Consider the following 25,706-nt stretch of genomic DNA (forward strand, 5'->3'; position numbering starts at 1 on the left):
GAAACAAAAAATAGCTCTCACCATTGAGAGCTTCTGTATCAACAGGGAAGAGACAAACACAAACTCAGATGAGGAAAATACTCTCAAATTGCCTACATGTGAAGCCTCACGAGGGAAGATAAATTGATCTCAAGAACAAAAAGCCTTCTTGGAAGAGCTCAAAAAGGATTTTAAAAACCAATTGAGGGGCAGCTAGGTGGCACGGTAGATAAAGCACTGGCCCTGGATTCAAGAGTACCTGAGGTAAAATCTGGTCTCAGACACTTGACACTTACTAACTGTGTGACCCTGGGCAAGTCACTTAACCCCCATTGCCCCACACAAAAAAAAATTGACTGGTGAACAGGGAACCAAATTGATTAGGAATGTATGAAGGACTACCTTGCCACAGTCAGTCCAGTTGAGATTATTTTGTTGTTTTTCAGTCATGTAGGACTTTTCATGACTGCATTTGGGGTTTTCTTGGCAAAGATACTGAAGTGGTTTACCATCTCCTTCTCCAGCCCATTTTACAGATGAGGGAGTGAGGCTAATGCGTTTAAATGACTTGCCTAGGGTCACTCAGCTAGAAAGCATCTGAGGCCAGATTTGAACTCAGGAAGAGGAGTCTTCCTAACTTCATGCCCAGTGCTCCATCCACTGTCCCACCTAGCAGCCCAGTTGAGATTATATAAAATAAATGGGCCAAGTTAGCATGGTTTTGTGATTGTTTTCTCTAGCTTCTTTGATCAGAAAATGAATAGCAGTCAAAGTAGTAGATGGTGAGAATAATCCAAGGCTAGGGCTTGGCTGAGCAAGACCAGCAAATGGGATAAAGTGACAAGGAACATGAGAGAAGAAGATTGTGTAAAGTTGAACAGGTTTACCAAAGTATTAAGAAGGAGATAGGAAAATGTAGGTATTGCAAGGGCAATTGTCTGGGAAAGAAATAAGAGGTAGAGGGGTTGGAGATCATAGTGAGGATGAACAACAGAATTAGGAGTTGTATGGCAGAGGGAATGGTAGAATGACCAAAGGTTATTATTATAGAAATTTCAGAATTTATAGACATGGAATGGGAAGACTGTCAGGTGATAACAAGATCAAGGGTAGGACCTTATCTATATGTGGTTTAGATGGGGTAGAGGAAGAGTTTATGGAAAAAGAATAAGTTGAGGAACAAGGAGGTTGAGATGTTTGAGTATCAATACGTATGTCAAAATCCCCTAATACCAGGGAAGAAGTGAGGAGAAAAGACTGAGTCAGGCACTAAACTCATTGAAGAACAATGGAGAACATCTGAAGGTCAGTACACAGCAACTGCAAGAATTATGATTACATAATAAATATGGTTTGAATGAACCTCAAAGGAAGAAAGATTATTGAATGGTGGTGGTAGAGGGAAAATCTGGCACAATGGGAGTAAAGAGCCCTTTGGCTGCACTACCATGACTGATGATTGACTGTACTACTACAACTGATGATTTGGGGGAATGAATGAAAGTACAACCAGTGATGGAAAAGGTATCCATGAGTGATGGTCAATAGGAGGGAGCCAAGTCTCAGAGAGTGCAAAGAGATGGGAGAAGTAGGAAAGGAAAAGTTTTTTTTGTTGTTTGTTTTTTTTTTAATTAATAAAGTATTTTATTTTTTTTCCGTTACATGTAAAGATAGGTCTCAACCTTTGTTTATACAAGCTTTACAATTTCAGATTTTTCTCCCTCCCTCCCCCCTCCCCTAGACAGCAGGTAATCTGATATAGGTTATATATATATATATATATATATATATATATATACACACACACACACATAATAACATTAATCCTATTTCTGCATTAGTCATGTTATAAGAGAAAAAAATCAGAGCAATGATGGAAAACATCAAAATAGAAAAAAACCAACAGCATCAAAAACAAAAGAAATAGTATGGTTCATTTAGCATCTATACTCCACAGTTCTTTTTTTTTTTCCTGGATTTGGAGATCCTCTTCCATCACGAGTTCCCTGGAACTCTTCTGTGCCATTGCATTGGTGAGAAGAATATAGTCCATCACAGTAGATCAACACTCAATGTTGATGTTACTGTGTACAATGTTCTTCTAGTTCTGCTCATCTCACTCATCATCAGCCCACGCAAGACCCTCCAGGTTTCTCTGAACTCCTCCTGCTCATCGTTTCTTATAGCACAATAGTATTCCATTGTATTCATATACCACAACTTGTCCAGCCATTCCCCAATTGATGGGCACCCCCTCAACTTCCAATTCTTTGCCACCACGTAAAGAGCAGCTATAAATATTTTTGTACATGTGGGTCCCTTTCCCCCTTCCATGATCTCTTTGGGAAAAAGACCCAAAAGTGGTATTGCTGGGTCAAAGGGTATGCACAGCTTTATCACCCTTTGGGCATAATTCCAAATTGCTCTCCAGAATGGTTGGATCAGTTCACAGCTCCACCAACAATGGATTAGTGTTCCAATTTTCCCACAACTTCTCCAACATTTATTATTTTAGGAAAGGAAAAGTTTTAAGATAAAAGCCAGGTATGGAGCCAGCATTCAAGAAAACATGTAGAAAGGGCAGATAAATCTTGTTTGGGACTGTCAATCTAGGGGCTAACTACTAGGAAGCATGCAGTATGTGATGGGGAACAGGATGTGTACAATGACAGCTGTTAATTCAGGATTTCTGTGATGGAGATTATATGATAAAGTTCGAGAATATGAATTCCTGAAGAATCAGTTCAGGCAGATTTACATCTCCTCCTCACTATATGGAGATTCCAGACAGACTCACCAGTTACTGAATGGATTCACGGTGGAGTTTGTCAGGGCTCAGAGAGTAGTGTGGAGGTAGTAAGCTAATAGTGGGGAGAGAGGACAAAGGCAACAGTTGTGAAGTTGTCCAGTATGCAAGCAGGGCTAATGAAAATGACTGGTTCAAGCAATACCCTGTTCCCAGTATGAGCATGAAATTGTAGAAACAAGTGTATGTAGTCTTCAGGAGCAGAAAGAAGAGGCCTTAGTTATGTTTCCAAAGGCAAACTACTATACCATCATAATGAAGAAAGGTTTTGTGAGTATAGCAAAATCTTTTGCTGGCAGGATGCCTGGTAGGAATTAGGACTCATGCCAACAGTATTGGTGGCTGTACTGAGCTTATTACTCATTCCAGGATGCAAGATATATCAATGGACCAAGAAGACCAGACCCAGATTACAGTTGAAAGATGAGGGAGGAAAAGAATTTGGAACATAAAGTTTTTAAAATGGATGTTAAAAATTGTTTTTACATGTAATTGGGGGAAAATAAAATTCTAAAAAAATTTAAATGCAGGAGGAATGTTGATGTTCAGATGTTCAATTGAATGATGTAAATGATGTTTCTCCTATAGCTATTATTGATTATCTTCATTTCCTTAGTATCTTGTGGGCTTAGACTTTATAACAGACCTATCTCCATTCTACCACTCTACCATCCTAAGGTCTGTTTTTCATTTTTCTAGGGTATATTAGCTCATTGCCTACTCGCATTTGCTACCCATTCCCCAAATTGCCTGGTATTTACCAAGGGAAATAATGCATGAGCTCCCTAGATAGATAATATTAAACCATCAACCACAATTTCCATCCCAATTTTAGACAAATTAAGTATGGAGCTCTTCCTCATGACAGATGGTAAATAGGTAGGCAAATATGTACATGAAATGAATGAATGAACAAGGATGACAAATCATTTTTATGATGCCATGTGGCACATTTGTAGAACTGGGCTCTCTCCTGGTCCAACACAGAGTCCAGAAAAAACATCACCACTCATTTTTCCCCAGGGAAATTGCAATTCCAAGTTGTATATGGCTTTATCCCATGCCACTGCCTGGTTGAGAGATAAGCAGAAAAAACCCAACCACTACCCACTGTAGTGGGGCATTGGCAGTGGGGAGGAGGAGGGAGAAACACACATTTACAGGCTGTTTGGGGGACAGCAAAATAAACTTAAAAAAAATTTTTTTGCGAGGCAATTAGAGTTAAGTGACTTACCCAGGGTTACACAGCTAGTAAGTGTCAAGTGTCTGAGGTTGAATTTGAACTCAGGTCCTCCTGAATCCAGGGCCAGGGCTCTATCCACTGCACCACCTAGCTGCCCCACAAAATAAACTTTAATATTGAAAAAAGGGAGGGAGGAAGTAGCAGAACAAACAAGCAGAGAATTGGGCCCCACTACTACAAATGGGAAACCAGGAAAGGCTATAATCCTCACCTACCTAGTTAATGCCAAATATGATATGGGTGTTACCTTAGTGATACAGGTCACAACCCATCCATGCCTGCCCATCCTGTGTGGCTCTTTTCAATATCCTCCATAAGTTTGCACAGAGATAACCCATATTCAGGACCATTCACAGTAACAAATATACTCAGCCTAAGTATTAGGATCCTAAGACAGTTAATATTAAATTGCCCAATACCCTGCTGAGTACTTAAAACAGAAACCTATAGGCAAAAATCTCAGCTGCCCAGATAAATTGAGACCAGATAAAAGCTGATCTCTCAGTTTTTCTACCCCATTTGCTCCAAGCTGGTACATAAGGCAAGGGGTGGGAGGAGGGAGCTCCCACCATGCACTGGGCACAGTGCTCATACAAAGAAGCTTTGCACTAAAGTCCCAATAACTGTAAGCATCAACTCTTGTTTCTGGTCACTCCTAAAATGGACCAATGGGCTCAAGCCCTCAGTCTCTGAACTTACCTATATTGACTCTCTCAGTTAACCCCCAAAGCATACTGCCATGGCTTTAAACTATGTATTCATCTCATCACTTTCACCCATTCATACTACAAATGACTCAATATCCACACTCATCCATGGTTATTCTGAATACACACTCTTTGAAAGCACTGATCCTCACCTCTCCATTTCAACTCTCATGCTGCCACACACCAGCAGTGAATACCCTGTCTCTTTTTCTAAGAGGCCATGCTTACAGAACCCAGGCCAACTTCCAGACTAAGGCATCGTTGTTCTGGTTACTTGTTTTTTGTTTTTGTTTTTGTTTTTGTTTGTTTTTTTAGTGAGGAAATTGGGGTTAGGTGACTTGCCCAGGGTCACACAGCTAGTAAGTGTTAAGTGTCTGAGGCCGGATTTGAACTCAGGTACTCCTGACTCCAGGGCCGGTGCTCTATCCACTGCGCCACCTAGCTGCCCCTGGTTACTTGTTAATGACACTAAAGATTCTCCCCCCTCCCCAAATAGCTATAACTTGTTCCCCCCTTGAGGAGGGAAAGGACCTGAAAAAGATCTGCATGAACTGATGCTGAGCAAAATGAACAGAACCAGGAGAACATTGTACACAGTTACAGTAACAGTGTATGATGATCAACTATGATTGACTTAACTTTCCTCAGCAATACAATGGTCTAAGACAAGTCCAAAAGACTCATGATGGAAAATACTAGTCATATGCAGAGAAAAAACTGATGGATTATGAATGTAGAATGAAGTATACTATTTTCACTTTGTTTTTTATGTAGTTTTTCCTTTTGTTCTGTTTCTTCTTTCACAGCATGACTAACTTGGAAATGTGTGTTGTATGACTGCACAGGTATAAGGTATATCAAATTGCTTACTGTTTGGGGAAAGAAGGAGGGGAGGCAGGGATGGGGGAAAATTTGGAACTCAAAATCTTTTGGGTTTTGTTTTTGTTTTTGTTTTGTGGGACAAAGAGGGTTAAGTGACTTGTCCAGGGTCACACAGCTAGTAAATGTCTAGTGTCTGAGGCCAGATTTGAACTCAGGTTCTCCTGAATCCAGGGCTGGTGCTTTATCTACAGAGCCACATATCTGCCCCCTTCAAAATCTTATTTTTAAAATGGAGACAGAAAGGAAATCTTGCTAGAATATGCAAAGCCTACTTCTCTTCTTTTCTCTATACCACTGGATTCTGAGCTCTTGATAGTAAAAGATTCACATTTCCCATGTTTCATATTTATTTTCTCAAGCCAATATGTTCATCAAAGTGGTCATTCCAACAACAAGAAGGAGCATTCCCTAAGTAGGCATGAAGAAGATGAAATCCAAGATCCTTTGGACTATAAGTAAAACTGGGATCAATAGTATTATCTGATTGATTGGGTGGAGAGAGAAGAGGTGAGCTCAAAGCACTAGACATGGGAACAAGAGAATTTGAAAGCATTGAGATGTTCCATCTGCTTCCTGAGCATACTATTAGCAAGGAAGTTGGTCTGATTTAAACTGTGAGGATTGTTGTTCATCCTTCATTCTCAAAGAGGAACAAAGACATCGCAAGGGTGATGTCTTGCTTGAGTGTGAATTGGATTTAAGTGAGGCAGAGGTTGGCAAAGTCATCAGCCTCACTGCCTCTTTCAGAGTCATTGAAGTCCAGTGGCAAGACAAAAATCAAGATGACTAGCTGGGCAACAGATGTTTAATGGTTCCTTTTATTGCAGGGATGTTGTGTGGTTTGCACAACATTCTCATATCCATTATGTCATTTGATCTGCCCTATGCAGGTACTATAATCCTACCTCTGATGTACTTAAGGATGCAACCTGTTGCCCTGCCAGGATATAAGGGTCACAGCTGTAGCCCTAGGAAGAGGTCCTGTTGTTTCCATTTCAACAGAAGCTGCAGTTAATATATGTTGTATAACCCTTATATTGGCCTCATAATTTTGGCATCAAAGATAAGAAATTACAATGGAGGAAAGAGAAAGGATCTGGGCAGAAAGGCAGTGTGGTCACTATGGTCTGAGTTTGGAGGTGCCTTACCCTTCAAGTGTACCTTTGTACTCTGCTGCTAAACTACTTATTCATGAAGAATAGCCAGTGGTGTTTATTTTATGTGCATTCCCTTGCATACATAAGATTTGTCTATAGAGGAAGTTGCCCAAAGGTCCTGTCATATAAAATATGCATGAGAAGCATAACCGTGATGGAGAGCCCTGAGAGGTAGCCTTGCTGTGTGCTTGAGCTGACTTTTCTAAGGTCATACTCTTTTCCCTCAAAGATTCTACCAAGGCAGAGGCCATAGACACCATCACATATGGGAGTCCATGTGAAAAGATGATGAAAGGACTTTCAGCACTGATATTTGGAGAAAAAAATATTCAAAACACAAATATTGAAAAGATCATATATTTGGAGTTGAGATATAACTATGAGCTAATCTCAAAAAACAAAACAAAAAACCCAGGCTTCATTAGGCAGCGCTCTGGAAGCAAAACAAAACAAACAAACAAAAAGAAGCCTGGTCTTATCCGTATAATAAATTACAGAACATTTACATCTTGAATACTTTGATGCAATTCTTGTCAACTCTTTTCCAGAATGAAATAATAGATCTTGGAAAGATCCAGAATAAGTAAATAAATAATTAAGATGATGATGTATCTTACATAAGGATACTCCTATTCTTTGAAGTATTCATATGGAAACTATTTGGATTTTTTAATCAGATTTTATTTTACTTTTGTAATTAACAAAAATCTGGCTTCTCTGCTCCCTTCTCTCTCTCTCTTTTTTTGGCAGGGCAATAAGGGTTAAATGACTTCCCAAGGTCACACAGCTAGTAAGTGTCAAGTGTCTGAGGTCAGATTTGAACTCAGGTCCTCCTGAATGCAGGGCCGGTGCTTTATCCACTGCGCCACCTAGCTGCCCCCTTCTCAAATGAGAAAGAAAGAAAAATAAAACCCATTACCAATATACATGGTCAAACAAAACAAAGCCTCTCATTAGCCAAGTACATGGAATCTGTTGGAAAGGATAGGATATCATCAATTTTTAAAAAAATTTTTTTTTGGTGAGGCAGTTGGGGCTAAGTGATTTGCCCAGGGTCACACAGCTAGTAAGTGACTAGTGTCTGAGGCCGGATTTGAGCTCAGGTCCTCCTGACTCCAGGGCCGGTGCTCTATCCACTGAGCCACCTAGCTGCCCCATCATCAAAATTTTTTAATGATCAGACATGCAAAGATTGAACCATGAACTTGTTCACCAAACAGATTTAAGGAGAATTTTAACAATTGCATAGTTAGCATCTTATACTGCATTATCGTTATTGATCTTATATGATTATGTGATTACAAGACATTTATGTATCTTTTTCATGACTACTCATGTATAACTTATTTTTAATTGCTTGACTTCTTGTAGGTGGGTGATGGGAATGGAAGGGGGAAGAGAAGTTGGAACACAAAGTTTTAAAAAAATGATAAAATTTTGTTTTTACATATATTTTGGAAAATAAAATTCTATTCAAAAAGAAAAAAAATAATTATGACTTTATATCCTCTTTCTATATTTGAAACAAATTATAATAGTTAAATCAGTGGGGCAGTTCTAGTCTACTAGTTCCTCGGGGCTTTTTTGTTTGTTTTTTGTTGTTGTTTTAACCAACATAATACCTGACTGAGGAAGAATGAGACCCCAACGTTAACAACATGCTTGAGGTCAGAGGAATGTTGGGGGTGGGGAAGTATTTAGTAGTAGTTAGTGCTGAGCAACAGCAGCAGTGTGTCTGAATGGCCACCCTTTGATGCCATCCAGGGAGTTAGGAGAGTATGTGAGGAAACAGCCAGGTAAGCTTCAGAGGAGCCCAGCTAAAGGGACTTGGTGATTCTTTACATTTCTGTATTGTTTCTTATGGCTCTCAATGTCCAACCACTTGGGAAGCTCATTTAATAGCTGTGTTCTTGCTTTCTGTGAGGGAGGAGCCCTAGTGGGCACTGTACAATTCCAGAACCTAGGACTGCCAAACTCCTCATATTAGGTAGCCCTCAAACATACACATCCTAGTAATTAAGGAATCCTTCAGCAAGAAAATTCTTGCTAGGGGGATGGGAAGGAGGATATAAGTTGAGAAGACATAATCTACAAACTTGACTAGGACATTACCAGAAAGATTGGGGCACTAGTATAGTAAGTAAACTACCAGTCAGAGGACAAAGCTAAGAGAATCTGCTAAAAAAAAATTTAGGGAGCCAAAAATATAAGGAGTTTGAAAGAGCCCAAAAGTTAACATTTTGTCTGAACTCAAGCTGCTTTCCAGAACCTTAGGATTTTTTATTCTGAAAGTTTGCCTACTCCTTCCATGTTGACACTAATGCCTCTGGGTGGCCCTCACACTCCCCATTTCCTACTATGGCTCATAATACACGTATCAGAAAGCAGCTGAATCTCTCTTCAATACCCCAGATCAATGGACTCAATTGACTACCACTCTACTTATCATCAGCTCTGCTGACTATTGATTCCTCTAGTTTTCTTTAAGAAGGCATGCTGTTTTCTCTAGATGACTTACAAAAGCCACATTTCCCCCTGCTGCCTTAAACTTTATATTCAGCCTTTTCTAGTCAGAATTTTCTACTGAAAGAATGCCTAAGTGCTCTAATGTTTTGGTGAAAGGGGGAGGGTGGAATAAGGAGGAAGCTTTATCCAGATAATGGTTTTCTTTTGAAACATGATTTTTTCCCCCTTCTATGATTTCCTCTACTATTTTAGACAAACCTTGTTTCTTTTACCTAGATGTCCCAATAAATGAAACATAAATAATGCAAAGACCTTTGGGGATCAGAGGAGCTGATTATCTGGTATAAAGGGTTATTTTCTTAAGAAACTCCCTCAGCTCAGTAGCTCTGATCACTTTTCACAGGGTTCTTCTGAAAGGAAGCCATTGTTGGGTAATCCCAGAGTTTTGTGAAGTGGTTTCCAAATTTAGGGCTGAATAAATGAGGGAGAAAGATGAAAAAAGCACTGGGGTCTACTATTGAAATACTGTGAACTGCCTTTAGCAATTTATAAGAGGTTCTTTCTGGCTACAAGAAGAAAAAGGCTTACAAAGGTTTTTGTTTTAAGTTTTAACTGTTCGAGGCATGGCAAGACAAATTAAAGAAAGATTTGTAGACACTTCAAAGACAAGTAAGTATATTTCATGGGACATTAGCACAATGGAGAAATGCCAAGGAGAGAAGAAAGCTAGTATATAGCAGATTGTGGTCCAGTGGCCTTATATTTAAAAAAATAAAAGAAAATGAAGTTAAAACTCTAAAAATCACCAGTATACTGTAGTCATGTATGTTTGTACATTTGAAATAGTCTAAGAAAAATGAAATAAAAATCCTTAAGATTTTGAAGTAAAAATCATGGAATCAAATGATCATGATCTCCTTTGGTCTCACTGTCAATGCCAGAATACAGAGCTGAATGGAAAATACACTTATTATAATTCTGGTTTTCTTTGGTCTGTTGAAGAAAAGTTTTTTGAATGTCGGGGTGATACTACTAGCATAATGAGCAAAAATACAAAAATCCCTAGAGGCTTTCAAAAAGAGAATAGGATAAATCTTAGGTGATTTTACCTGCCTGAAGATAAAGGGCTAGAAAAGATGAACTTTTCAAGGTTCCTCCTAGTTCTATTATTCTTCCCTCAGAATTAATTATGTTCCTTCCTTATTATCTAAATTACTTAAATCTAAAATGCATTTGCTCTTTTATGTAACCTGTCATGTAGACCAATCAAAATGGAAAACAAAGCCATTGTATATTATAATGTATACATCCATGTCATGGGAAAATAACTTTAAATAACTCACTAATTTCCAGTTTGGAGAATCAAAGGTGTTATTTATGTTTCGCATTAAGCTCCATGACTGATTAATGCTCTTATGACTTTAGGACAGTAATATATGTAAAAGCTGCATTTTATGAAGTGATAGATAACTTGCTTCAAAAATCTATTGCTGAATCAACAGGACCACTAGGTCATAAAACTGTCATCATTAAATTTAATTTCCAAAAGTGATTCTAATATAAAGACTCATAGCTCTTACATGTTCTTCTTCAAACTGGTCTCCAATAAAGGTCACAACACAGGGTTTAATGACTCCTGATCCTAAGGCAATCAGGGAGAATCCTGACATAAAGAGGATCCTGCCAAGGAAAGATGAAGACTGTGTCAGTGATGGTCTTTCACATTGCTTTAGTATGCTTAGAATCAATGTATTGTCCCCTCTTTCCCATTCCTCATCCATGACAGTCAAACAAAGTCCCTTTGGGGTCGAAGAGACAATGACAAAGATGGATTTCTCTTTGGAGAAACAACATGGAAGGGCACTTGCTCATGAAAAACAGGCTGAAGGGCTAGTCAATAGGAAGGGGATTCTTTTTTTCATTGAGAAGACACATCACTATCTTGGCCCCACTACTCCTTCCTCTGTCCCTCAAGTTACCAGATGAACGTAAAGTGTCAGATACTCAAATCCAGTATTTTTCCCCATCTTCAATCTTCTGTTTCCCATCCTTACTTTCTGTCAGTCAAGAAAGGGCATATACTGTATAATGAAACATTTCTAGCCCAATCTGAAGTGAGGAGAAAGAATGAGCTCAACAGAATAAACATAGTCAGAAGGTTCAAAGATGAGTTACCCAAACTCATCGAGATGGTTCAGAGAAGGCTACAAAGAAGAGTCTCCAAGTATATAGGGACCTTAAAGACCATATAGTTAAGCACTTATCCAAGGTAAGATTTCTTTCTACAATAGCCACCACAAATGAACACTGTGTTCTTGGCTATATTCAGGGATGGGGAACTCACTACTTATGAAGGTTCCTTATATTTTACTTCTTAACTGCTATAATGATTTCAGAGCACTTCCTTATATTAAACTCAAATCTACTTCCCTTCCTATTCTACCTAATGTTTCTAGTTCTGCCCTTTGGGGCCAAAGACAGAATAAGTCCAATCTCTTTTCTACCAAACAACCCTTAAAATATTTGAAGATAATGTCTTTCTCTCTCCTAAGCATTCTCTATTCCTGACTAAATAAGGATATTATTTCAAGTTCTCTCATCACCATAGTTGCCTTTCCATGAACACAAACGAGTTTTTCATTGCCTCTGCTAAAATGTGGTGCCCAGAACTGAACACAATATTCTTGAGATGATTAGTCCAAAACAGAGCACTCCCTTACTCTAGACACTTCTATTATTGTAGCCTAAGACTGAACTAACCTATTCGGTGACTACATTACACTGTTTTTCATGAGCTCAAAGTTCTTTGTATACAAATAATTGATTAATTTTGCCTCCCCCATTCTGTACTCCCTTCTCTCTGTGTAGAACTTTATCGAAATCCTTATTAAATTTCATTTTGTTATATTTGTCCCATTGTCTCAACCTGGCTATTTTTGAATCCTGATTCTGTCATCTTCTGTATATCTTTCCTTCTCAGCTCAGTGTCATCAGCAAACACAGAGAAGCATGACGTTTACATCTTCATAAAAGTCATTCATTAAAAATGTCAAATGAAACAGAGCTAAGTATGGAACCCTGCACCACATTAGATTAACAGGATTCTTGCTAAGCATTCCTTCTATTAGTTCTGAACCCACTTAGTTCTACTATCATCCAGTCCGCATCTCTCCAATTCATCCACAAGGATATCATGAGAGACTGTAAAATGTCTTGCAGAAATCTAGGCATACCAGGTTTCCATGTTTCTCTGATCTACCAGACTAGTTACCTTGTCAAAAAAAGGAAATGTGGTTAGTTTGGCATGGCTTGTCTTTGGTGAGTTATGTCATCTGATAGTGATTAAAGTTTTCCTTTTCTAAGTGCTTACAAATCTTTGCTGTAGGGGCAGCTAGGTGGCACAGTGGATAAAGCACTGGCCTTGGATTCAGGAGGACCTGAGTTCAAATCCATCCTCAGACACTTGACACTTAACTAGCTGTGTGGCCCTGGGCAAGTCACTTAACCCTCATTGTCCTGCAAAAACAAAAAAACAAAAAACAAATCTTTGCTGTAATGATACCTCAAGACAGTAGTCAAGCTACTCAGTCTCCAATTTGTGGGATTCACCTTCTTCAACTTTCTGAAAATCAGCACATTAGCCAGACATTAGCCAGGCTTCCATCTTGAATTTTTCCTATTGGTCTCCACCATTTCTAAAAGCTCTTTCAATGTTTCCTTTTATGACAGGTAGGTGATACAATTTAATTCTTGCTTGAGACCTCTACTAGTATACCAGCTTTCTCCCTACCTACAAAGGAAATGTAAGTCTTCTGGAGTTAGGGATGAAAGTTTCACAACCTTTTAGGCCCTTCAAGAATCCTCACAATTAGGGGCAGCTAGGTGGCACAGTGGATAGAGCACCAGCCCTGGAATCGGGAGTACCTGAGTTCAAATCTAGCCTCAGACACTTGACACTTACTAGCTGTGTGACCCTGGGTAAGTCACTTAACCCCAATTGCCTCACCAAAAAAAAAAAAAAAAGAATCCTCATAATTACCTCTCCATTCCCCTGCCCCATCTTTTCCCCTCACCTTCCACTTCCCAGCTCAGGACAGAAATGTTTTCCCATAAGTGAGGTAATCAGAGAAGAAAATAAATTGATCAGTTAGGGAAGACAGCAAAGTGCAGAACTAAGAATTAATATAGAGGGAGAAGAGGAGAGGAAAATAGGGGCAGAAAAAAGGGAATAGGAAGAGGAAGAGAAGCCTTGCTTTAGGCATACAGCGCCAAAGGTTCATCAAGGGGTGAAGTAAAAAATTCAAGTGAGAAGCTGCTCGTTCATCCAGCTGCAGAGCTGAACTAAACATGCAAGCTAATGCCTAAAACAGCCAGAGATCTACAAACCAGACCAATGCTCCTGAGTTACTGTGAGAAGAGCTAGCCAAGGGTGATGTGGATATGTGTTTAGGTGACAACATCCATCCCAGGTCCCAGGTGGTACTCACAGATGAATCAACTGTCCTCCCTTTATGGGCACTGAACTGAGTATTAGGATCATGTGACCCATCATACACAAAATGTGGCCCGTCACGATTGTGCTGCAGAGAGGGAAAAAGGCAATGTTCAATTAAGCACTGGAAGCAATTAACAGTGGACAGTATATTAACTAAATACTTAGGCACCTTCTAACATACAATGAGTATAAAGAGTAGAATGAACAACAGCTGCCATTTAGGTCTTCACAATAATCCTTTGAGGTTGGTGCTATCATTATTCTTATTTTACAGATGAGAAAATTAAGGCTTGGAGAAATTAAGTGATGAGCAGTAATTGTGTAAGACCAGTCTTAACCTAGGTTTGGAAGACTCTAAATCCAGCAGTGTTGGCACTACACCACATACTAACTTTCCAAGGAAGACCCCAAAACAGAAACTGCTGGAAAAGAATTTGAGGCAATTTGTGTATGGTGTGGGAGTGTGACCCTATCAATATCAAGCCATCAAAGTTCTGTAATCTGTGGTATTTGGGATGTGTGATGTGTGGGAAGTTCATCATCACAAACCCAAATCACGACCATTTATAACTTAGTAATGTGTCTCAGAGTGTCATTTGAGGCCAAAAGAAATTGAGTCACTTGTCCACAGTCCCACACAGAGTCAGTGTCAGAAGTGGAATTTGAACTCAGGACTTGAGAACATAAATATAGTACCTAAAATCCCTCAAGAGAAGGCATTATATTTAAACTAAGCAGAAATTCATAAGGATTTTGGACTAAAACAATACAACTAACAAATAAACATATTAATGATGTCATGAGAAATCATTTCTCAATTAACCTGGCAAACCTGTTCCTATTACCTGCTCTTGACTGAGTGCCTGTTCATTTTTACTTTAACCAAGAGGCAATGACCAGGAAAGGGGGTCTTATTTAACTTGGGTAAAAGATTTAGTGATTTGGTGAGAGGTCTAAAGTTCATGATTCCAATGAATCATTGGCCTTCTATGAACTGCATCTCTTCAGTCTCTTCAGATGTACTTATAAAACATTCAGATGCTCTCATAGGGTCCAAGATTGCTGCTCTTGAGAACCCCAAGAGGGAAGTCAGGAGGACAGCTGTGCATTGGTCTGCAGCCTCAACAAAACTCCCTACTATAAGAGCACCACCACAGCAGCAAATTAATCAGTGTTGATGTAGTGTCTCCAAACCCCACTGGGGGAAAAAAGAAATTAACTAGAAGCAGTTAAATAATAGTAGCTGAGGAAAGCAGAGAGAATCTGGCACCTGAATTCTCCTGGCTTCTTCCCACCTCTTCTGGGCAAGGGATACCTTAGCGGTGACATTTCAATTTGTTTGATTTCCTCCTAAATGATTACTTCCAGAGAGGCAGACTTTGGAGGAAGCCCTCATATTTCTTGGTACACTAGAGGGTTCTGAATATTTTCAGGGAAAAAGTAAAGGATCTGAACCTGAAACCCCGGAATCAGAGAATAACATCACTTCCTTTTTGGTCAAAGAAGCCCAAACAGCTTTGTCAATCCCACACAGTATTTTCTTGGACTTTTTTCCTGATGTAGCTCCAATGCACTTTACTAACTATTTTATTTCAAGGTTTTGAGTCAAATATTATCTAATTTCCTAGGTTATATTTTCCAGGCTTATTGAAATGGAAGGCATTTCTTCCTTACTTGTAACTTCCCAACCAAGAGTCGGCAATAATAGCTCCTACGATGCTGACTAAAAAGTTTAAGCCATTAAAGAGATGGTAAGTGGCAGTAGAGGTGTTTTCATTCCATCGGAGGAAGTAGACCATGTACAAGGTGATCACAGCTGGAGGAAAAAGACAAAAACAAAGCTATTCAACTTGTCTATGACACCGTACCTACACCTACCTTTCCCATTGAGTGGCCAATACTAGAAGGACAGATAGGTGGCACAATTGATAGAGGGCTGGGCCTGAAGTCAGGAAGACCTGAGTTAAAATCCAATCTCAGACACTTACTGTGTGACCTTGGGCAAGTCACTTAACCCTGTTTGCCCCAGTTTCCTCATCTGTCAAATGAGCTGGAGAAGGAAATGGCAAACCATTCCAGTCTCTTTGCCAAGAAAAGCCCAAATAGGGTCATGAAGAGTTGGACACAATTGGAATGACTCAACAACAAGGCCAATACTACCATATCATTAATTTTCCAAGCAAGAAACCTTGAAGAGATTATCAATTTATTATATCCCCTTCACTCAGTTCATCCAGATGTGCTTTAACCTTACTGATTTTTTAAAAATGTATCCGTCAGGGCAGCTAGGTGGCGTAGTGGATAGAGCACTAGTTCTGGAGTCAGGAAGACCTGAGTTCAAATCCAGCCTCAGACACTTAACACTTACTAGCTGTGTGACCCTGGGTAAGTCACTTAACCCCAATTGCCTCACCAAAAAAAAAAATTTAAAAGAAAAAAATGTATCAGTCAAAAAGCATTTATTAAATACTATGTATTAAGTATTGTGCTAGACATAGCCCCTGCCCTCAAGGAGCTTACATTACATAATCTTTCAAATCTAATCCTTCTTCTGAATTCTTATAGCCATAAATTTAATACAGGAGTTGTCCATCTTTCATACTGACTACAGCAACATCATGCCACTTGCCCTTCTCTGCCAACATCCCTCTTTTGTCAATTGTTAATACTCTTAAGGTATCTTCTTAGTTGCTCATTTTGAACATGTCAGACATCCTCTTACAGTCCTTTGCTGGATTCCCATTTAAATATAGATGAGGTCTATAATCAGTGGTATTGAACATTCTAGGAATTGCAATAAGACCAAAGAAGGTATTAGAGGGATTAACGCTAGAAATGAAGATTTCATAAAACAGGATAAGCTATCTAGAAATTCTAAATGCCTTAACCAACAACTTTATGGGGATAATAAATGAGCTCAGTAAAGTTGCAGAACATAACATTAACCCATAAAAATTAGTTACTAATAACCAAGATCAAGATTTTTAAAAATAATTTTAGAAAACCCTTTCACAGTCACAATAGAAAATAGTAAATTAACCTGCCTGCCTATTATAAAGTACCAACAATTAAATGAATGTTTATACTTGGGACTTGTGTAACAATGACAAAACTACAGTGACCAAAATAAACAAGAACCTATACAACTAGAGAAAAATTCATGGTTCATGGATGTACCAGATTAATAAAAATAATAATACTCCAAAATTAATTTATATACTTAATGCAATATTAACCAAAATACCAATGGGACTTCTTTGTAGAACCAAATTAAATGAAATGTATATTAAAAACTAAATTTATATTAAAAACTAAAAACTTACTAGCTGTGTGACCCTGGACAAGTCACTTAACCCTCATTGTCCCGCAAAAAAACCCCAACAAACCTAAAGCGTAGAAATATCAAAGGTCACACTAAGGGAAAAAGTAAATGAGGGTGCTTTTGAAATCCTAGATTTTAAAGTATATAGCACTGGAAGCGAAATAGACCAAATAGATGAATGGAAAAAAATGCATATATTAGACATTCATTCAAAAGTAGACAAAATATTATTATTCGATAAAGCTATAGAAAATGAGAATTCATTATTTGGCCAATGACTTTGGGAAAACTATTTGGCAATCTGGTTGAAAAAGGATTTAGAGCCACATGTTAAACCATATGTCTCAGTGAATTCCAGCTGGATGAGAGGTATAAACATAAGATCTCAATTGTGGAGGGGAAATTATTTTTTCCAGTTCAACAAATAGAAGAAATTAATGAGGACAAGATATATGTGCTCTACTACAAAAACAAAATTTGAAGCAGAAGTAGGGAGGATACACTAACTATGATCATATAAGAGAAAATGAGAATAGATGAAGAATTTTGCTAAAGACTCGGGCGGATACAAATTATGTTCTTTTATACATTAAAATTAAGTAACTTCAATATAAATAGTCACAAAGCAAGGTGATTTGGTTGTGCTGATATTCAAGTTTTCCATAAAATGCTTTATTTTAAAAGATAAAATACTCGGGTTGGCTTGAATGACCTCTGAGATCTCTCCTAGCTCTTAAAAAGAAAGGGGTGGGGTAGGATTCCTTCAGTCTACCCTTTGAATTGCTAGATGATTTCATTCTTCTCTGCTAACAGTTCTTTTGTCTGATTATTTGTCAAAGGGCATCTCATCACCACTAACACCCAATCCCATCCCTTCACTCCTTTCCTCTCTAAATTACGAAGCAAATGTAGTTCTATAGCATTCCAAGTCTATGGCTGAAACTTACTTCCTTCTATTTTGCTTTCAGATAGTTTTATTAATCCTTGTTAGGAGCTAAAGTCTTGTATTTAAAAGAAAGAAAAGCATTATAATACCTTAGGGGAATGGCATGAGGGTATTCAATTTTCTAATACAGATCAGTTTTCTTTGCACATTATAATCTAAAACAAACCTCTTTCATTCCATAATTCCAAGGCAATTTTTTTTAATGTTCCAAAGAAACTTTGAACAATCCCCCCCAAAGTACTTCTTGGATAAGAGATAGCTACCCATAGACTGATATCTCCAGTTACTTTTAATCTACTTTTAAAAATAAGCCATTGGCAATAACTACTGCCTGGCCCAAGTCCTTAGAACATTGTGAAATGACTGAAAAAAGTTTTGAACTCCCTTCGGAAACTTTAATGGGAGTTTTGTTTGTTTGGTTGATTTTTCTGTTCAGGCTCTCAAGTGACAAATGGGCATATTTTGAGCAACTCCAGCACAAAGCAGCTTGGTTTTTCTGCTTGGTATCCATGTATGTATCTGATTAATGTGATCAAGTTGCCACATGCCTTGAAAATCCCAGGGGAATTGAAAATGGTGGAATTTAAACTTAGTAAATCTGTGTTCTTTTTAAAGAAGCTGCTTTTCAATAGACAGTGATAAATGGAGTAAGACCACAAGATTGCATATGTGTTTATAGGGAAAAGTGAAGAAAGGAGGGTGGAAGGGGAAATGCTAAGTCCAAATGGACTGAGATTTGTTGGTGTTTACATTTAGAATTCTTCTACCTTTCAAGTTTTAGGCTTAAGTTTTAAGCAAGGAAAGAAGACTTGCCCTCCCTAGCTTACTGCTTAAGTCTTTCTGGTTATTTCTGCTATAAATCTCATTATGCTACAATCAATATATAGTGTAAAATAACCCAGATAAGGGGACATCTAGGTGGTGTTGTGGATAGAGTGCCAGGCATAGAGTCAACAAGACTCATCTCCTTGGATTCAAATCTGGCCTCAGACACTTACTAGCTGTGGGATCCTGGGCAAGTCACTTAACCCTGTTTGCCTCAGTTTCCTCATCTGTCAAATGAGCTGGAGAAGGAAATGGCAAATCACTCCAGTATCTCTGCCAAGAAAACCTCAGATGGGATCACAAAGAGTTGGACACAACTGTAATGATTAAGCAACAAATTGTCTTAGTTCCATAAAAGTTATTCTTAAAATAAAACAAAATAACCTGGAGATAGATGTTTGCACATAGCCAGTCCTGGCCTTTCCCTTCTACATGTCCAACCCCTGCCTCTACCCCTCTTAATAGTAATTAATAGCTAACATTAAATTGTGCTTACTATATGCCAGGCACTGTGCTAAGCACCTGACAATAATTATCTCATTTGATCCTTACAACAACCCTAAGAGTTAGGTGGTACTATTGTTCACATTTTACAGCTGAAGAAACTGAGACAAACAGGGGTTAAGTGACTTGCCCAGGATCACATAGTTTAGTAAGTGTCTGAGACCAGTTTTGAATTCAGGTCTTCTTGACTCCAGGTCCAGTGCTTTATTTACTGTGCCACTAGCTACCTTTGTCATTTAGGTTACCAGGTCAGAGGATGAAGAGGAAGGAAGAGGGGGCAGCTAGGTGCTATAGTGGATAAAGCACCCACCCTGAATTCAAATCCAGCCTCAGACACTTTCTAGTTGTGTGACCCTGGGCAAGTCACTTAATCTTGTTTGCCTCAGTTTCCTTCTCTGTCAAATGAGCTGTAGAAGGAAATGGTAAATCAGTATCTTTGCCAAGAAAATACCTCAGACACTCGACACCTACTAGCTGTGTGACCCTGGGCAAGTCACTTAACCCTTATTGCCCCACAAAAAAAAAAAAAGAGTAAGGAAGAAAGAGAGAGAATGAGTGTTTCTGATTGGTGGGGTAGGGCCAGACCTACGTGACATTTTGAAATAAGCAAAGTTTGTCTCTGGTGTTGCTCTATCTTTATGTCCTAGGTTAGAATCTTGATGGCTCAGAGGTAGTTAAAATAACAATTGTTTCTGTTTTGGCCAGAAACCCTGAGGGTCTTCCCCTCATATATTGGGTTTTTTTTTGGGGGGGGGGAAGACTAGGTAAAAGAGTCATTTCTTTGTCTCATTTCTTAACTAGCCTTAATCACTGAATGGGCATTGCCTCAGACAAACTAAGACCTGGGAAAGATGTTAGCTTAAAAAGGCCAAGGTCTCTCACTGCATCAGGGGCCATCTGTGTCTTGCCACTGGACCCAGATGCCTCTGAAGGAGATAGTGAGAGGCTGGTAACTTTGCCAGCCCTCCCTCACTTAAATCCAATTTACTGCAAGTCATGACATCACTGCCCCAGGTCAAGGTCCTCTCGGAGAACAAAGGACAAACAATATTTCTATGCCCCATTCTACCTCTGTGCACCTTTTTACATATTAATTCTCCTTTTTCTTCCTTCTACCTCCCTATCACAGTAGTCTTCATTTCCCTCCCAGATGCACTTCCCTGTGACTTTTTCCATGGCTCCAGGAACGTTCTCATCAGAAAGCTCATCATGCTGCAAGATCAGCCTTGGTATTCGCACCTTATCAGCACCCTCTGCCCCTGGTTGCTAGATGGGAAGGCAGAATATGAGCTCTTCCTGAAACCTCATGTAACGTATGTCATCAGCTTTTGTGCTGTCTTCTCCCACTAGATTGTAAACTCCATGAGGGCAAACACTGTCTTTCACATTTGTAACCCTAATACTTAGCACAGTTCCTGGAACTTCATAAATTATGTTTATAATTAAAATTTACAAGCTCGTGGTGACTCCATGGTATCACAAGTTTCCTGCAGAGGCAAATTAACAGAACCAACAGAACTAACAGAACCTCCTCCTGCTTTCCCCTCTATGCATCCTGTGGTTTATCCACTGTTGAAACTTACATTCTTGGGGGCAGCTAGATGGCGCAGTGGATAGAGCACCGGCCCTGGATTCAGGAGGACCTGAGTTCAAATCTGGCCTCAGACACTTAACACTTACTAGCTGTGTGACCCTGGGCAAGTCACTTAACCCCAATTGTCTTACTAAAAAAAAGAAAAAAAGAAACTTACATTCTCTTTAATGCCAAGTGTTAGAAAATTAATGCAGCAAGACAGGTGCTATATGACCCTTTGAACGTCATTTAATCAATCTGAGTCTCAGTCTCGTCTGTTAAATGAGGGACTTGAAATAAATGACCTCTAAGATCCCTTCTAGGCCACCTAGGTGGCCTCACCCCTCCAGTCAGAACTCCCCCCGACCCCTCTTAATTTTTCTCTATCCTCTGATATAGTAACCTGAATGAAAAGGGTAGCATAGTGTTGCAATGGATAAAGCACAGGGCCTGGAGTCAGGAAGACCTGAATTCAAATCCAGCCTCAGACACTTACTAGTTGTGTGACTCTGGGCAAGTCACTTAATCTTGTTTGCCTCAGTTTCCTTCTCTGTCAAATGAGCTGTAGAAGGACATGGTAAATCACTTCAGTATCTTTGCCAAGAAAATACCAAATGGGGCCATTCAGACACAACTGAATAACAAGATTCCTTCTACACCAGCATACTTTCCAATCCTATTTCATATTATTCCCCTTTACTCACTTTTCTAGTCCAACTGGCTCACTTGCTATTCTCTGGGCTCAATATTCCACCTTCTGCCTCCAGATATTTGTATAGGATTTCCCATATGTACTCCCTCCTGACTTCCACCTCTTTGAATCGTCCTTCCTTTATAGCTCAGATCAGGAGTCACCTCCTTCAGAAAGCTTTTCTTTTTTTTTCTTTAATATTTTCTTTAATAAGTAAACCCCTTTTAGCTTAGTGTTTTTTCTCCCTCTTCAAATTATCTCATATAAATGTAGCTCTTTGCATGTTGTATTCCCCAAATAAGGATTTAAGCTATATATTTGTATCCTAAGCATATTGGATTGGCTTGAATTTCAGCTAACTTTTTTTTTTTGTGAGGCAATTGGGGTTAAGTGACTTGCCCAGGGTCACACAGCTAGTAAGTGTTAAGTGTCTGAGGCCAGATTTGAACTCAGGTACTCCTGACTCCAGGGCTGGTGCTTTATCTACTGTGCCACCTAGCCACCCCTCAGCTAATGTTTTAACAATAATATAATTTGATCTATGTATAAGAAACCATTAAAATACATGGGTTTTGTGACTGAATTTTAAATGCTTTAAGTATAAGCATTAGAATCATAGATTCAGAGATAAAGACAGAAAGGAGTTTAGAGATTATTTAATCTGACCTTCTCATTTTACAAAAGATGAAACTAAAACGCAAAGGGGTTAAATGTATTGTTGTTTCGCTACTGAGCTATCAGTACAGTACACAAATTTACTACCCCCTGGGGGGTGGGGGGGAGTTTCCTTGATTGGCTGCCTGTCTCTTTAAAAGTAATGCAGTGAAGCTAATTGCTCTCTCTGCTGTCTTTTCAGTATGCTACTAGATGTTGTACTCAGTGTGGACACCATGAACTGAACATGAATTTCCCTGTTCTCCCTGTTTTAGCCCACTTCTGGGAAATGAACCTGTTACTAAACCACGCACTGTATGCCTGAGTCTGATCATCTGACTTAAAAATGCATATCTTCTGGTCATAAAGGGGACTAGGAGAATCAAAAGGTTGATATGTGTAATTTCTTTGTTGTTTTGTTTGGTCTCATCTGACTCTTTGTAACCCCATTTGGAGTTTTCTTGGCAAAGATATACTGGACTGATTTGCCATTTCCTTTTTCAGCTCCATTTATATATGACTTGCCAGAGGTCACACAGTTAGTAAGTGTCTGAGCCAGATTTGAACTCAGGAAGACTCATCTTCCTAATTTCAGGCTCAGCACTCTGTGCACTGTGTCACCTAGCTGCACTGTAATTTCACTACTATTCCTAAATAATAATAATAATAAAATAAAACAAAAACCAGCAACAACAAAAAGTTTCATAGCCACTATAGTGGTGGTACTGATGTGTGGTCAGTGATATCATTTTCACATATCAAGTACATATCTCTCCTATAATGACCTGTCTTATATAATGTTTTCTGGCTATTCTGGTACTAGTAAAACCAAAATAAAATGTTACTTTTTTGGGACTGGAAGCAGCATGGTATAGTGGAGAGAATTCTGGATTTGGTATCAGAGAGAGGGGAGGAAGTGAGGCTGGGTTTAAAAGTATAGGTAAAGTCCTGCCTCTGACATATATTAACTGGGTGAGTCAAAAATTACCCCATAGTCAAGATAGATCCAGATCTTAGGTCCTGTGCAGTGTTCACTCAGTAATAATAATGATGGTAATAATCATGAGGATAGCTTATATTTTTATAGCACTTTAAGATTTGTAAAGCACTTTACATATTTCATTTGGTGCTTAAAACAATTCTGGGTGGTAGATCCTATTGTCCCCATTTTACAGATGGGGAAACTGGGACAAACTGGGCTCAGGGAGGTCAAGTGATTTACCTAAGGTCACACAGTTAATAAATGTCTGAGGACAGATTTAGGACAGTGTCCCCCTGACTCCAAGTCCAAAGCCTTATCTACCAACCCACACTGTAGTCACATTTAAAATGAAAAGGCTGAACTAAAGAGGGTCCCTTTCAGCTCCAAATCTATAATTCTTTGATTTTTTTGTTTTGTTTTGCTTTGTTTTGGTTTGGGTTTTTTGCGGGGCAATGAGGGTTAAGTGACTTGCCCAGGGTCACACAGCTAGTAAGTGTCAAGTGTCTGAGGCTAAATTTGAACTCAGGTCCTCCTGAATCCAGGACTGGTGCTTTATCCATTGCACCACCTAGCTGTCCTGTTATGGGGAATTTGAAGCAGATCAGCAACTCAGCTGATATTTATCATTTTAGATTGTTGTTGTTTCACTTGCAAGTCAAGACATCAACAATCATTTTTTTAAATAGTATTTTTTCCAATTACATGTAAAGATAGTTTTCAACATTAATTTTTGTAAGATTTTGAGTTCCAAATTTTTCTCCTTTCCTCTCTTCCCTCCCCCCTCCCCAAGACAGCAAGTAATCTGATATAGGTTATATATGTACAGTCACATTAAACATATTTTGCATTAGTCATGTTGTGAGAGAAGAATCAAAATGAAAGGGAAAAACCACAAGAAAGAAGAAAAAACAAAAAACAGAAGTGAAAATAGTATGCTTCAATCTTCATTCAGATTCCATGGTTCTTTTTCTGGATGTGGAAAGCATTTTTCATCATGAATTCTTTGGAATTGTCTTGGATCATTGTATTGTGTTGCTGTTACTGTCTACAATGTTCTCCTGGTTCTGTTCACTTCACTCAGCATCAGTTCATGTAAGTCTTTCCAGGTTTTTCTGAAATCTGCCTGCTCACTGTTTCTTATAGCACAATAGTATTCCATTACATTCATATACCACAACTTGTCCATTATTCCCCAGTTAATGGACATTCTCTCAATTTCCCTCAATTTCCAATTCGTTGTTACCACAAAAAGAGCAGCTATAAATATTTGTATACATTTGGGCCCTTTTTTCTTTTTTTTATTATCTCTTTGGGACATAGACTTATTAGTGGTGTTGCTTGGCCAAAGGGTATGCATAGTATATAGCTCTTTAGGCATAGTTCCAAATTGCTTTCCAGAATAGTTGGATCAGTTCACAACTCCACCAACATTGCATTAGCATCAACAATCACTTTAAAGAAATTTGCCCAATGTACTGATAGTTTAAGCAAATTTTCCAAGGTCCTATAGCTAATAGGGTCAGAAGCAGGGCTCAAATACAAGTCTTTCTGGCATCAATTCTGTTCTATCTAGAATGTTGGGCTACCTCTTGTTATAGATATTTTGGGGCTTTTGTGGATTTTACATTTTATATTGTTGGGCTACATGTTGCTGTCCCCTATAGAACAGAAACTTCTTGAGGGCAGGCACAGTTTTGTGTTTATTTTTCTTAATCAATGCTTGCTGGTTCATTGATACCAATTTCCCATCAGGGATAGATATACTTTTTTTTTTTTTTTTGCAGGGCAATGAGGGTTAAGTGATTTGCCCAGGTTCACACAGCTAGTAAGTGTCAAGTGTCTGAGGCTAAATTTGAACTCAGGTCCTCCTGAATCCAGAGCCAGTGCTTTATCCACTTTGCCACCTAGCAGACCCCAGATATACTTAATTTAAGTCTTTTGAGATTTAGATTTCTCCAAATACACTGGGGGCATCCCTAGACTTGATGAATTTGTATAATGATGGTTTTATTTGTTGAGAAGAGCAGCATGCTCCTAAAGTGAACTGGCGCACAGCAATTTGTCCATAACATATCAAAAAGGAGAAGGAAAGGAGAAGAAATGAATCCAAGGAATAGGGAGTACTACAGAAGAAAGATGGAATTTCAATTTTATTCAAATGTACACAGCTTGATCTCTTTTAGGCCTTTGAGCTCATTTGTTGTTGTTCATTTGTTTCAGTTGTATTTGACTTTTTGCGATGCCATTTGGTTTTTGTTTTTGTTTTTTTGGCAAAGATACTGGAGTGATTTGCCATTTCTTTCTCTAGCTCATTTGGCAGATGAATTAACTGATGCATCCAGGGTTGAGTCACTTGCCCAGGAACTGTGCTAAGTACTTTACAATTATCTCCTTTGATACTCACAATAACCCTGGGAGGTAGGTGTTATAATTATCCCCATTTTACAGTTGAAGAAACTGAAACAAACAGGGGT

The 25,706-nt window shown here is 38.8% G+C and overlaps 1 protein-coding gene across 1 annotated transcript in view; it reads right to left on the reverse strand.

The window, feature by feature from the left end:
* Positions 1–25,706, reverse strand: part of LOC122747552 (solute carrier family 15 member 2-like) — a 96,282-nt gene that overhangs the window by 62,927 nt on the left and 7,649 nt on the right. The window contains exons 4-6 of the mRNA XM_043993503.1: positions 15,410–15,551; positions 13,728–13,820; positions 10,821–10,920 (exon numbers count right to left, since the gene is read on the reverse strand). Of these exons, the coding sequence (XP_043849438.1) occupies positions 10,821–10,920; positions 13,728–13,820; positions 15,410–15,551 (335 nt within the window). The remainder of the gene's footprint in view (positions 1–10,820; positions 10,921–13,727; positions 13,821–15,409; positions 15,552–25,706) is intronic.

Source organism: Dromiciops gliroides, chromosome 3, assembly GCF_019393635.1.
Source record: "Dromiciops gliroides isolate mDroGli1 chromosome 3, mDroGli1.pri, whole genome shotgun sequence".
Lineage (NCBI taxonomy): Eukaryota > Metazoa > Chordata > Mammalia > Microbiotheria > Microbiotheriidae > Dromiciops > Dromiciops gliroides.